At 39.8% G+C, this 14,452-nt stretch overlaps 1 protein-coding gene across 4 annotated transcripts in view; it reads right to left on the bottom strand.

Annotated features, from left to right (window-relative positions):
• The window catches only part of ptprga (protein tyrosine phosphatase receptor type Ga), a 327,465-nt gene that overhangs the window by 58,251 nt on the left and 254,762 nt on the right, over positions 1-14,452 (bottom strand). For all 4 annotated transcript variants that reach the window (XM_073875862.1, XM_073875865.1, XM_073875863.1 and 1 more), the window contains one exon: positions 4,880-5,037. In XM_073875862.1, the coding sequence (XP_073731963.1) occupies positions 4,880-5,037 (158 nt within the window). The remainder of the gene's footprint in view (positions 1-4,879; positions 5,038-14,452) is intronic.

Genomic DNA, 14,452 nt, shown 5'->3' on the forward strand with positions numbered 1-14,452 from the left:
CACTAAAATCACATTATGGGGACCAATCATAGACTGTAAAAAATATGGACCGTGACGTCACCCATAAGCTTGTGAAGAGCGTCACACCGCACACAACTCACGGATAGCCAAAAATGGGTAAAGAGAGGGGACGTGGGTGAACCTGAGGTGGCTGGTTGCTGAAACCACGTCCGCCTATTTCAACTCTACAGTAGGGAGAACAGTGGCAGTTCACCTGTCACTCAAGTGACCACGCCCTTAATTATGCAGAACATTAAGGCTTAATATCATTTAAACAGAAGTTACAAAAATTCACCCCAAGGTTACATCGTGTTACCTTTTAAGATACAGTTACAGTTCCCTTTCGAGGGAACTCGCGCTACGTCACTGCGGTGACGCCTCCAGGGGTAAGTGCGTCTGAATGTGTATATCAAATTCAACCAACGCCAAAGACAGGGTGACAATTTTTTCCCCCCAGATTCACAAACTTTCAAGGATTTCAAGGACCCATGAAAACCCGGATACTATTGTAACTGTGTAACTAATCCTAACCCACATTAAGTAAATGAACCTACCAGTATTTTGTTGGGTAAATAAACACACAGTAAGTGCTCATACTGCACCAATAAAGTGCAACCATAATTTTTAATGTGAGCTGTACCGGTCCATATTCGTGGTGACATCATTTCCTTTGCTCTGGGCTGTATCAATATGTAGCTCTCGACTAATCTCCCAATGACAATCCTCATCTATTAATCCCACATATGCCACAGCCGTGCTTCTAAACGGCTTACTGGGATCAGGATCAGGCAACAAAAGCACGACTCTCATTGTGTACAATTCTTAATACTGTAGTAATCCAAGTGTGTTCGCGTTTACTCTATGATTGTGGATGATGTGTATGAAGGTTAAGTAATCCTTATAGTGGGAAATCACAGTAACAGCGCCGTTCTTGGTCACACATCTGTATGTACGTGTGAGATGAGTGTGCGTAAATGCTTACATACAAGAGTCTAAGGCTGTGTAATCCCTTATGGGTAACCACAGCAACAGGGCATTTTAGGGGCACACACCAGTGTGTGTGCGTATGTGATAAATCCATCCCAGCTCCAGATGTTGCAAATGAAGTAGACTGACTGAGCATCGATCCTTAAAGCGCTCAGAGCTCCGCCTGTCAGACTATGTGACCTACTTCCTGCTTTGATGAAGAACAAAGCGGTGAGAAAAACGGCGAGTGAAGGACAACTGTCCTCCTCAATAGACTCGCTTATATCTGCCTCAGTGATGTTGCCTTTTAAACAAAATCACCCAAAGACAAAAGGGAACAAAGGAACTTTAAGAGGTGTCAAACGAGAGCAAGCAGCTCCAAAGAAAAGACTGCGTCTTCCCTCTGAAGGACTGTTGAGCTGTGACCTGTACACGCATCACTTCCTGTGTCTGTGATATGCAGATGCGCTCAGAATATTATCTGAATATACAGTGACTCATATCTCTTTCAACTATTCAAAACGTTATAGCTATCATTATATGTGTAAGACCAATTGACAAAGTAACTGGAAAATAACAAACTAAAGCAATTACAAAGACAAGCACATGCAATATGTGGCAACTACAGTGGAAGAAAAAGTAAGTGAACCCTTAGTAATGAACTGGTTTTCTACTGTGATTTGATCCTCATCTAGGTCACAACAATAGACAAACACAATGTGCATAAGCTGACAACACACTTTTTTTGAAAACACCCATTAAACATTCACAATGCTGGAGGAAAATGTATGTGAACCCTTGGATTTAATAGCTTCCTTGAACCTTCTTTGCCAGCAATTACTTTAAGCAAGTGCTTTCAGTAGTTCTGAATCAGACCTGCACATCGTTCAGAGGGATTTTACCCATTCCCCTTTACAAAACCACTTCAACTCAGACACATTTGTAGGATGTCTGGATGTCTCTTCAGGTCATTCCACAGGTTAAGGTCTTTGGCTTTGACTGGGCCACTCCAAATGGCGCATTTTGTTTTTCTTAAGCCAGTCTGCAGTGGATTTACTACAATGCTTAAGGTCATTGCCCTGCTGCATCAACCAACTTCTACTGAGCTTCAATTGGCAGACAGCCACCCTGACATCCCTTGATGACGGCAAGTGGTCCAGGCCCTGAGGGAAAGCAAAGCATGCCCAAATCATGATATTCCCTCCACCATACTTCACTGTTGGGATGGTGCTTACTGTAGGTAAGCTGTGCCCTTTTTGCGCCATAGTATTTTTCTTGAACATTCAACTTTTGTTTCATCAGTCCATAAAATATTTTCCCAGTAGCACTGGGGTTTGCCAAGGTGCTCTTTTGCAAACTTCAGGCTCGCAGCAATGTTTTTCGGGAGAGTAGTGGCTTCCTCCATGGTGTTCTGCCTTAGACACCGTGCCTGTTTAAAGACTTATGTATGGTAGACTCATGAACAAGATCTGTGTCAGTTCCAATGATGTCTTCAAGCCTTTAGCTGATACTTGTGGGTTCTTCTTTACTTCATTGAGTATTCTGCGTCGTGCCTAGGTCCTACGGCATAGCCGCAATGGCATGGTTCCGCATTGGTTTTTATTTATACTTTTGTGTCGTCGTCCGCATCCACGTGCAAACACATGCGCAGACCTCTGGCAGGCAGTATCCACGTGTGTAACCACAGTTGCAGCGCGACCGTCAAAGAAGCAGCAGCTTGGCAAGTTAACCCACAAACGAAGAAGAAACAGCAACTTGTTTTATGATTTGAGAAGACCAGCAATGATGGAAGTAAATAAACAGCGACTTTTGTTGCAGTTTGAGTTAAATCACTCCTCAACTTGGCTCATCTTTGTTTTCAGCGTCGCAAACGGAAATACCCATGACGCGAGGGGTTCTGGTGAACCAATCACAGCGCTTGCGGTCCGCGTAGAACTGACGCGCTGTTAAAAATTTTGAGAGGTGCACGTGAGGCTACGCAGAGCTACGCACAGGCTACGGATAACCTACGGCGTAGAGTTTACGCACGACTATAAAACAGACATTAGGAGTCATCTTGGCTGTGCGCTCACTTCTAGGAGGAGTAGCTACAGTATTAAATCGTCTCCATTTATAGACAATTTGTTTAGACTGTCTAAACATTTTGAGATTGTTTTGTATCCCTTTTCAGCCTTATGGAGTGCAACAACTCTTAATCGGATATCTTTAGAGGTCCTTCTTGCGAGGCATGGTTCATAAGAGCTGATGCTCCTTAAGGACAGCAATTTTAAAATGTTTGAGTGTCTTTTAAACAAATCAAAATTGTACTAAACCACACCTTTAAACTCATTTTATTACTTGGACTCCATTAAAGTAATTAGTCTAAGGGTTCACTTACATTTTCCTCCAGCACTGTGAATGTTTAATGGGTGTTTTCAAAAAAGACACAAGGAACTAGAATTATTTGTATGTTGTCAGCTTACGCACATTGTGTTTGTCTATTGATGTGAACTAGATGAGGATCAAATCCCATTTTATGGCAAATCCCTGTAAAAAAAAAAGTAGGGGTTTACATACTTTTTCTTGCTACTGTATGTGAACCTGTCTGTGAAATTCAGTATAAAGTCTCATAATCTTAGATTAGGAGCCACACCATTTGATTTTAATCATTGATGTCACATTGATTTTAATCTTTGACATGATCTTTCTTATTCAATATTAAAGATATCAAGGTTATATTTTCACTGAATGTGCTTTACACTGCAGGGTTTTTTACAGATTGAGTCACATCTATTTGTCCGTTATAGACTTGAACACATTAAATAAAGAAATAGAACATAAAATTGTACATCCATCCTTCATAGATTCATTTTCAAATCGAATAACAGATCCTTTGTGAAAATGTGCTGCTTATAGCTACTAAGCGATGACGTCTTGCAGTCATAAATCTTGGAATGACTTTGAAATAACATGAAATCCTACAAGGCCCGATGAGGGTCTGCAGATATCCTTTGATCTTACATATGTCAGAGCAAATCCTTGGTTTTCATTTCTCTTTAAACGTGTGCCAAAGACAAGCCAGGGAGTGGATCGGATACGCTGGATTTATAAAGGAGAAAAACCCTCATAAACATTCACTGTGATTTTACAGTGTAAATTATATTCCCCATTTAACATCTGCTTCTTTTCCAGCTTAGTTTTTGCTATCTGATTCGGTCAGTGGTGGTTGTGAAACCGGACCACCTTGATGTGTTCGGTTACAGCACCTGGTCTTCTGCTACTGTGCTATATGTGCAACCTCAGCTCAAGATCTGTATTTTTAAAGTCAACAAAAAAATTGCACTAAAAGTGGTTCACTGACTCGTGATCATCGGGGATTCACTTAAGTGCTATATACAGTAGCACCTATATAAGAACAATGTAAAAATGGTGCTATGTAGAACTATAAGTGATGCTAGTACCACATAGGTGTTATATGTATATCACTTAAAGTGGTTCCCCGATGATTATAAGCCAGTGAACCACTTTTAGTGCTACTTCGCACTATTTATTTATACAGTAGTCAATTGCTTGCCTACATGACAAGTCGGCTAAACATGTTAGAGGAATAGTTGAATGAAATTCCCTTATAATTTACTCACCCTCATGCTATCCCAGATAGAGATTGGCTTTTGCCCACACTGATGTTTCTTGCTAATTTTTATATATATCACCATTCCTCGTGAGCTCTCTCTAATAAATCCAACATACTGTACTTTTACCCATCAGACTCCTCAATTGGGTCAGCCGCTCAGCATTATGGGAACTGAAACGTTGAGCTTTGCTTTGAATAAAGATGCATAATCAGTTCCCAATCAGCTTGCTCTAAATTATTCTCCACTCATCCTAAAATAAACGCTTCAACAGTCACCAAGCACAAACCACTTGCGCTCACCTGTTTGTAGGAGAGGAACACTGGGCGGCTGAAGACGATCCACTCCACGAATTTACTGCAGGGTGGGGTGGTCAGCGAGCCGATGTACCGGTAGTAGCTTCCCAAAGAGGAGGGTAACAGGTCTCTTAGCACGAAGGGCTCTAGAAACGTCTCTTTTTCTGAAAAACATAGACGTGTTTAATTAGCAACGAGAAAATTACAGGACAGTCAGGACTAAGACGGCCACAGATGCCAAAAAAGGAAAACACTGTCTGGTTGTTTTGAGACAATAAACATATTTAATGATTCAGGAACCCAGTTTAAATTCATTTGGTGACCCTAGCAGCATAAATGTGTCAAATTGATTTTTATAATGCTTCTTGCACAAAGCACTGTCTTTAAAACGAAGCTTGCCTAAAATGGGGTTGCTGTACCTTTAAGACTAATCTCCTAATACTCCTTTTCTCTGTTTGTTGTGTCTGTTGTCGGTCCAAAAAGGGACATGGGCCAAACCTAATATTCAAACTATGGATAAGCTGTGTGTTTTTTTAAGCCGGTCAATCCTCGTGTGGACTTTTTTACCCATAATCCTCTTCTGATTGAAACGCTTATCAGCTCTATTCGACAATGCCTGCCTAACATATGGCTATCCTGGCTACATGATAAAACAAGAACGGTCACTTTATACAGTCCTTCCAGAAAAACATGGAGTTTTTTCGTAATTGTTGCGGGCAAAAATCCTTGATCTTGCGGCACATTTTCTTAAAAAATGCGATGCGGAATATTTATGCAATTTTATGTGATGAAATTGCGGGAACTTACAAAAATTGTGTGAACTTGCAAAGACTGTTTGTAGATTTTGCAGCTTTTCAATGATTTTCACATCACATAATTAAGTCACTTCATAACATTCCCATGGCAACAGGGGACATGGCTGCGCTTGTGTGAAGTAACTGCAACATATTTCAACTTTCTGCTGAGATATATGCGATTTTGCTGTGAAAATGCAGGGATTATAAAATCATCCACGCTCCGCATATTTTGCGCACAGAAATGTGCAATTTTTACTACGAAAGTGCGGCGTATTTGAAAAAATGCGCCCCCTGCATAAATATGCAGACTTTAACTGATTATGCGTTGAATCCTGGGATTGCATAATTGCGTTTTTTGGAGGGATTGATTGTAGCTTCCCATTTGCGTATTGCCCGATTTTCAATTGCACAAACATTTTGCTTAAAATTAAGATAACAGATGCAGAAATCTGATGTGGATGATGACACAGGAAGAATAAAGTGTATGTCCACCATTTCCAAACCAGAAACTAACATTTTTAGCAAATGTGCAAATCACGTTGTGAGAACAGAGCTAGTCACACTTACCAAAAATAAAGATACCATCAGGTGGTTTTGAGAAATAAGCATATTTAGCGGCACTTGTTAGGCCAATGCCAAGTTTGGGGTGGGACTATCTGTTTGACCAATCACAGATGGGTGGAGTGTTCAAAAAACCTGTCTGAAAACAGGCATTGTCTGTGGCATTTCATTTGGTGATCTCAAAAGGGTGGCGGTGCTGAATAAAAGCAAATGCACACAGCCAACAAAAAAGAAAACACTGTTGACATGGTTTGTCTTGTCATTGTGCGATTCCAGACGTTGAAAATTAATTGCCAATCAGTGCGGCGACGGCCGGGCCAATGGAGACTTCAAAGCCATCCTGAAAGACTGAATTAATGGACTTGTAATATATACCATGGAGAAATGGAGAATTCATTTCACTGTTTTGATTCATGCACCCCCGAGAAGGGACGCTTGGTTGAGTGAACAATGCTCAACGACTGGTGTGGCGCGCAAGGGGACTTACATGAACTCAAACAACACAAGACGCCACTACCAATCACAGCAGGCTTTACAGATACCGCAAACTGATAGCGGTCTCATTATTACTCGCTCAGACAGAGAGAAAGAGAGAGAGAAATAAATTGAAGCGAGCTCTCATTTATATGCAGGGTGGACGGCTAGTGTGTAAATGGGAAAACTAACATGCCTTGTGTTGTGTGTATATTGAAGTTAAGGTTAAATGAATGGTAATCCCCTAAAGGTTCGGCTGGGGATGGGAAGAGAGAGCCTTTTTGCTGTGCCTCAGTGGCATGGTAATGGATGGCACAGAGTGGTTTTCTGTCACACACACAGACAGCCACAGGGCAAACACTCTCCAGTCACACATCCGTGTGTGAAGCCAGCACGACGCAGACTCTCTCTCTCCGCATATAAAGTCCATCTTAATGTTACATTAGCTGCCGCACAACAGGAGAAGTTGCACAGTCAGTGTGGCTGTTTGGATATTGTGATGCTGATGATTCTGTGACACAGCTGTCAGAATTCAAATTGATTATTTACTTCCTTAATTCATGTTCCTGGTTTTATCAAGCACACACTTATCCAAAAAAGTCTCATTATTTAACTCTTCGTTCATTATTTAATCCCTCCCTTCTCATTATTTAACTCCTCCTCCATTTTCAACTCATCCTCTGTCATTAATCAGCTCCTTCCAAAGTTTTTTAATAACTTCTCTCATATTATTCAACTTCTATCTCTTTATTTACCTCCTCCTCTCTCTTTATTAACCTCCTCCTCCTCCTCTCTCTTTATTCACCTCCTCCTCTTCTCTCTTTATTCACCTCCCCCTCTCTCTTTATTCAACTCCTCCTCTCTCTTTATTCAACTCCTCCTCTCTCTTTATTCAACTCCCCCTCTTTCTTTACTCAACACCTCCTCTTTCTTTATTCATCTTCTTCTCTCTCTTTATTCACCTCCTCCTACTCTCTCTTTTTTCACCTCCTCCTCTTCTCTCTTTATTCACCTCCCCCTCTCTCTTTATTCAACTCCTCCTATCTCTTTATTCAACTCATCCTCTCTCTTTATTCACCTTCACCTCTCTCTTTATTCAAATCCTCTCTCTTTATACAACTCTTTCTTGTTATTATTCTCCTCCTCCTCTCTCTTTATTCAACTCCTCCTCTTTCTTTACTCAACTCCTCCTCTTTCTTTATTCAACTCCTCCTCTTTCTTTATTTACCTCCTCCTCTCTCTTTATTCACCTCCTCCTACTCTCTCTTTATTCAACTCATCCTCTCTCTTTATTCACCTCCCCCTCTCTCTTTATTCAACTCCTCCTATCTCTTTATTCAACTCCTCCTCTTTCTTTACTCAACTCCTCCTCTTTCTTTATTCAACTCCTCCTCTTTCTTTATTTACCTCCTCCTATCTCTTTATTCACCTCCTCCACTCTCTTTATTCACCTCCTCCTACTCTCTCTTTATTCACCTCCTCCTCTTCTCTCTTTATTCACCTCCCCCTCTCTCTTTATTCACCTCCCCATCTCTCTTTATTCAACTCCCCCTCTCTCTTTATTCAACTACTCTCTCTTTATTCAACTCCTCCTCTTTCTATATTCAACTCCTCCTCTTTCTTTATTCACCTCCTCCTCTCTCTTTATTCACCTCCTCCTACTCTCTCTTTATTCACCTCCTCCTCTTCTCTCTTTATTCACCTTCCCCTCTCTCTTTATTCACCTCCCCATCTCTCTTTATTCAACTCCTCCTCTCTCTTTATTCAACTCCTCCTCTCTCTTTATTCAACTCCTCCTCTCTCTTTATTCACATCCACCTCTCTCTTTATACAAATCCTCCTCTCTCTTTATTCAACTCCTCCTCTCTCTTTATTCAACTCCTCCTCTCTCTTTATTAAACTCCTCCCCTCTCTTTATTCAACTCCTCCTTTCTCTCTCTTTATTCAACTCCTCCTTTCTCTCTCTTTATTCAACATCTCTTCTCTCTTTATTCAACTCCTCCTCTCTCTTTATTCAGCTCCTCCTCTCTCTTTATTCAACTCCTCCTCTCTCTTTATTCACCTCCTCCTCTCTCATCATTCACCTCCTCCTCATTCACCTCCTCCTCTCTCATCATTCACCTCCTCCTCTCTCATCATTCACCTCCTCCTCTCTCATCATTCACCTCCTCCTCTCTCTTTATTTAACTCTTTCTTGTTATTATTCAACTCATCCGCTCTCATTATTCACCCCCTCGTCTCTCTTCATCCAACTCCCCCTCTCGCATTATTCACCTCCTCCTCTCTCTTTATTCAACTCTTCCTTGTTATTATTCAACTCACCCTCCCTCATTTTTTAACTCAACATTTCTCATTATTTAACTTCTGTCTTATTTCCCAACTGTTCTCTCCCAATTTTCAATTTCTCCTCACTCTTTATACAACAACTTCTCTCTCATTATTCACCTCCTCCTTCTCACTATTTAACTCCACGTCTCTCATTATTCCACTGATTCTAATTATTCAATTCTTCTCTCTTTTTATCCACCTATTGCTTGTCAGTGTTACATTTTGAAAATGCCATTTCATGATAAGTTCTGCTTAAAGATAAAAATCCTACAGCTCAAAAACAGTACTAGTGTGATCTTAGTCATGCATAAAGACTTTATTTTGAAAGAGCCAAAAATGCCCTATTTCCCATGGAATGTCTCTTAAAACAGCCTCAATAACTTAAAATAACTAAATAATGTTTCTCTCAAGTGGCTCAGTAAGGACGTCATACCTGCTGTTGACATTAATAGGAAGTGATTGTAAAGTGTGCTCATGTTAACATCAGAATAGAGAACAAAAGCTTGCATGCAAGAATTAAGGATGCAAGTGGCACATTCCCAATGGGGATGAGTAATGCACATACATGTGTCAACTTTGGCATGAACTTCATTGTTTTGTGTTTAAATCAAATGCAAATGGCATCTTGTTCACACTGGGCCTTTTCACGTTGTGAACGCTTGAAAGATGGCTATGTATTTCGAAGCAAGCCTGCTTTTAAAGTGCAGTTAAATATTAAAGAAATTGTCATAGGAGCCTAATGGATGATCTCTTAACAAGAAAGCTCTCGAGAGATGTGAAATTCTTCTTGTGCTACTTGACACAGATGTGAGACTCTTAAGTGTCTTAACTACAGGACACCACGAAACACAGTCACAGACGTTACACACATCACAAATCCCCAGATATATCGTAGCCGAATGCACAAGCCGCCGCACGCGTGTAATTCCAGTCACAAATCTCTAGTGCGACTACCTGAGTTTAGTGCATGCAATACGAAATTACACGCGTCTACGTGCTGACAGGAAAGATGCGGTGCTGTCAGAGTCTGTATAGACCCCCTGCTCTTATCTGTCTGGAATAAGGACAGAGAACTCGATTCTGTCCCACCTCCCGTTGAGAACACAAACACATGCACCTTTATCCCAACCCTACTGAGCAAACAAGATCAACACGCTCCAGCAAACAGGCCGTGATAGCTTGACTGCTGTAGAGAGAGTGAGTTATAAAGACGAATAAATGGGCTTCTGTCGGTTTCTTTGCTGTAGCTCTAATAAAAATATATGCACTGTAAGAGACCTTCAATTAAATTGTCTGCCAAATGCATAAATGACAGACGGACATACCTTTGCAATCCTATAGTAACAATGCCCAACTCATCCTAGCATCCTTTTTTCAACAAAAAAGTAAAAATCTTAATACCTTCAAGATCCTCATCGCTATGGTAACCTTCATCTTCAGACACAGCATCTTCATCTTTGACTGGCAGCAGAACTATTTTCTGTCATGGTAAAGTCTCTGTGGTGGTGCCGTTTAGAGTGAGTGCTATTACAACGCATTAAAGTTGATCTCTTTGTCAGATTGGCACCGTGATGCTTTTACTACCACGGTTACCCAGATTACACCCCAACTTCGCCAAATTCGCTTTCTACAACCATCTCGCAGGCCGGTAATTACCATCAAAGTCTCTATGTGCCTTTAAACTTCACGTGGGCACAGCGAGATGCTCCTGAAATGACTGAATAGAGTACATTAACAAAACATTCCTTAAAGACATCAATTTACTCTGTGGGAATCGCAGACAGTCATGGCGGTTTCGTCTCAATATTCCGGAGCATACATCAGTTCACACTGGGAGCAGCTGGTGTCTGTATCGTTCAAGAGATTTTAATGTCTGAAAGCAGAAAGGAATAATGCGATGACATTTTCGAGGGGTCAACTATTCAAATGGGCAATTTTAGGGGCGCAATGTTAAAACAATACCAAAATTATCTTCCAGTGACCCAAACGCAGCTTACCAAATGTCAACTATGTGGGTAACTTTATTCACACTGAAATTATTTTAACTATAACTTGCAGAGAAAACTAAAATGCGCAACTTTGAAAATATTTTTTTTATGGATCATAATAAAGGTATGTCTAAGAGTACCATTTTGCGCATCAATAAAAGCTAACAGCATTAGCATGGTATTGTCAAACAAGCAACATAAGTTGTTTTTAGTAGTTTCTGTTTATGCATTTTAAATGTAAACTACTGAGGTAAATGCTCTGTCTGTTTATTGTCTTAAAGGAATATTCAATTTTCTTAAAAGAAAAATCCAGATAATTTACTCACCACCATGTCATCCAAAATGTTGATGTCTTTCTTTGTTCAGTCGAGAAGAAATTATGTTTTTTGAGGAAAACATTGCAGGTTTTTTCTCATTTTAATGGACTTTAATAGACACCAACAATTAATACTTAACTCAACACTTAACAGTTTTTATCAACAGAGTTTCAAAGGACTATAAACGATCCCAAACGAGGCATAAGGGTCTTATTCTAGTGAAACGATTGTCATTTTTGACAAGAAAAATAAAAAATTTGCTCTTTTAAACCACAACTTTCCGTCTAGGTCTGGTGCAGCGTGACCTAACGTAAATGCGTGGTGACGTAGGGAGGTCACGTGTTACATATATAAAACGCACATTTGCGGACCATTTTAAACAATACACTGACACAAAGACATTAATTAGTATCAGTTGACATACAACAACGTAGGAACGGTCCTCTTTCAACACACTTGTAAACACTGGGGCGGAGTTTCGCGTTCGTCTTGTTTCGTGTTCGGTTGTCAAAAATGACAACCGTTTTGCTAGATAAGACCCTTATGCCTCGTTTAGGATCGTTTATAGTCCTTTGAAACTCCGTTAAAAAAACTGTTACGTGTTGAGTTAAGTGTTAATTGTTGGTGTCTATTAAAGTCCATTAAAATTAGAAAAATCCTGCAATGTTTTCCTCAAAAAACATAATTTCTTCTCGACTGAACAAAGAAAGACATCAACATTTTGGATGACATGGTGGTGAGTAAATTATCTGGATTTTTCTTTTTAGAAAATGGAATTTTCCTTTAAGGCTGAAGTATGGTCCATTTTTTATGTATACCAGAGGGTCCCTGAATAGTGCGTGTGGCACAATTTTCGTCATCATAAGAGTACATTGTACACGTAGGTCGCACATGTGCATACAGGAGTATGTAGATTGTAAGCAAAGGTGTTGTAATTTGTTGCAAAGCTCATGCATCGAATGAGAGCGCAAGTGTATCTTATAGGGGTGTAACAATACATTGTGCAATTCTGCTTGCTATCCTTCTCAATGAATTATGGTGACATGCTGCTACATCCAAAAGCCAGATGGCGCTCTAATGCTGAAACTCAATATGCGCTGCAGAAGAATTACTATACCAGGGTTCCCCACACCTTAGTTAACTTCAAATTCAAGGACCTTTCAAGGACTTTCCAGGTCCAATACCCTCAAATTCAAGGTTACATCGTGTTACCTTTTAAGATACATTGTTACAGTTCCCTTTCGAGGAACTCGTGCTGCGTCACTGCGGTGACACTTTGGAGACGCTTCCAGGGATAAATGCGTCTATATGTGTACATCAAATTCAACCAATGGTGAGGCTTAATGACAAAGACAGGGTGACACAGGAGTCAGGTATATATCACTATCTGAAATATTGCCAAAGACAGCATTACAGGGACGCAGGAAGTACGGCAAGGGAGATGCAGCGCCTCGTTCCCTTCACAGGAAACAAAAGTTACATACGTAAACCTAGATGTTTTCATGTATCAAACACAACTATGCAAAAAAGCATTTTTGTATGAATCAACATTCGCATACAGAAGATATTAACATTTAAAGCGAACAGTTTAGCACGTGTGCTTAAAAGGCTAGAATTTTTATGATATTATCCTACTCTACACAGAAAATAATATGGATTTTCCATAAAACTTCTTGCATAAAATAGATTTATGCACTTTTAATGACTTGTATCTATGTATGTATATTTTCAAAAACTTCCCAGGGCCTTTTTTCCCCAGATTCAAAAACTTTCAAGGATTTCAAGGACCCGTGGGAACCCTGCATTAAAAAGGCAGTTCCAGGAAATGTGCATATTTATTTATTTACATCACTGTTCTTCAAACATTTACAGGTATTTTAATGATAATAAAGAATATTTATTAGATTATAATTGAAGAGTGTTGCTTTTTTGTGATTCTAAATTGATAAGGACTTATCAATAGCCAAAGTACATGATAATAATATCACCTTTGCGATTCAGAATCGACATCGTACAAGTATTATAGTGCGTATTGCAAAATATTGTATGTGTAAAACAGATTATAGCCTACCCAGGGCTTTACCCTCATACCCATGACAGCAGAAATCACTCAACAAAACCCTGGGTAGAAAATTACACACACATATCCCCTCAAGGCCACAGACAAAATAACATAGCAGATGATGTGTTTGTGAACATACGTGTGTGTGTGTGTGTGTGTGTGTGTGTGTGTGTGTTTGCCTGCCAGGGTGCATGACAGGCATATTTCTATTGTATACTGATGTAAGATATAAACAATCACTGTTTATGCTTTAGCACAGAGCACATGCTCTGCCTGACAAACTCCTGCTTTCTTACCCAGACCTCCTGACTCAATATCACGCTCATATCATCATGCACTTAGTCAGAGACCCGAGGCAGAGATCCTGTCAACTACAGATCTGCTTTACAAACAGACTGACTAATAACAGACCGCTCTGTTTTGCTCATTCCACCATGTAAGACAAGCTGGACACCAATAATTTAGTCAGTGACACAACAATAAAAAATACAACAATAATAATAATAATATAAAAATAATAAATGATTAATACATATTCAGCTGTGGAGAAAATTAAAGGTGCGATGTGAGACTTTTAGAAGGATCTCCTGAGAGAAATTGCTGTTTTATCTACATACCCAGCAAGTCCCCTTGCATAGAAGTTGCTGTCATGTTTCTACAGTAACCCTAAACGGACAAACTGCTCTACAGAGCGTGTTTCATCCCTATGTTGTCTCAGACGACCACATGTTTGTCCAGTGGCAGCTACCGTACAGTAGCTTCTCATTGCGTTTCGAAATTGAGGTTGGTTGTTATTCACAATCTCACAGCTAGATAAAAATGTACAATAAATCGCTAAAAATACCACATTACAGCTTTATGAGACCACTTCAAGATTTTCTAAATTAACTAGGTATGTGTTTAAGTAAAATTATCATTTTTGTGTCATTCAGTCAACTACATTGACTGCCAAATTCCTAAAAAAATATGCTTTTATTGCATTTATTTGCAGGCAAAAATGCAACGTTTTCAGATCTTGAATACTGCGAAGAAAACAAGTTTATATTCACTTT

The sequence above is a fragment of the Misgurnus anguillicaudatus genome, chromosome 14 (genome assembly GCF_027580225.2).
Source record: "Misgurnus anguillicaudatus chromosome 14, ASM2758022v2, whole genome shotgun sequence".
NCBI classification, from domain to species: Eukaryota; Metazoa; Chordata; class Actinopteri; order Cypriniformes; family Cobitidae; genus Misgurnus; species Misgurnus anguillicaudatus.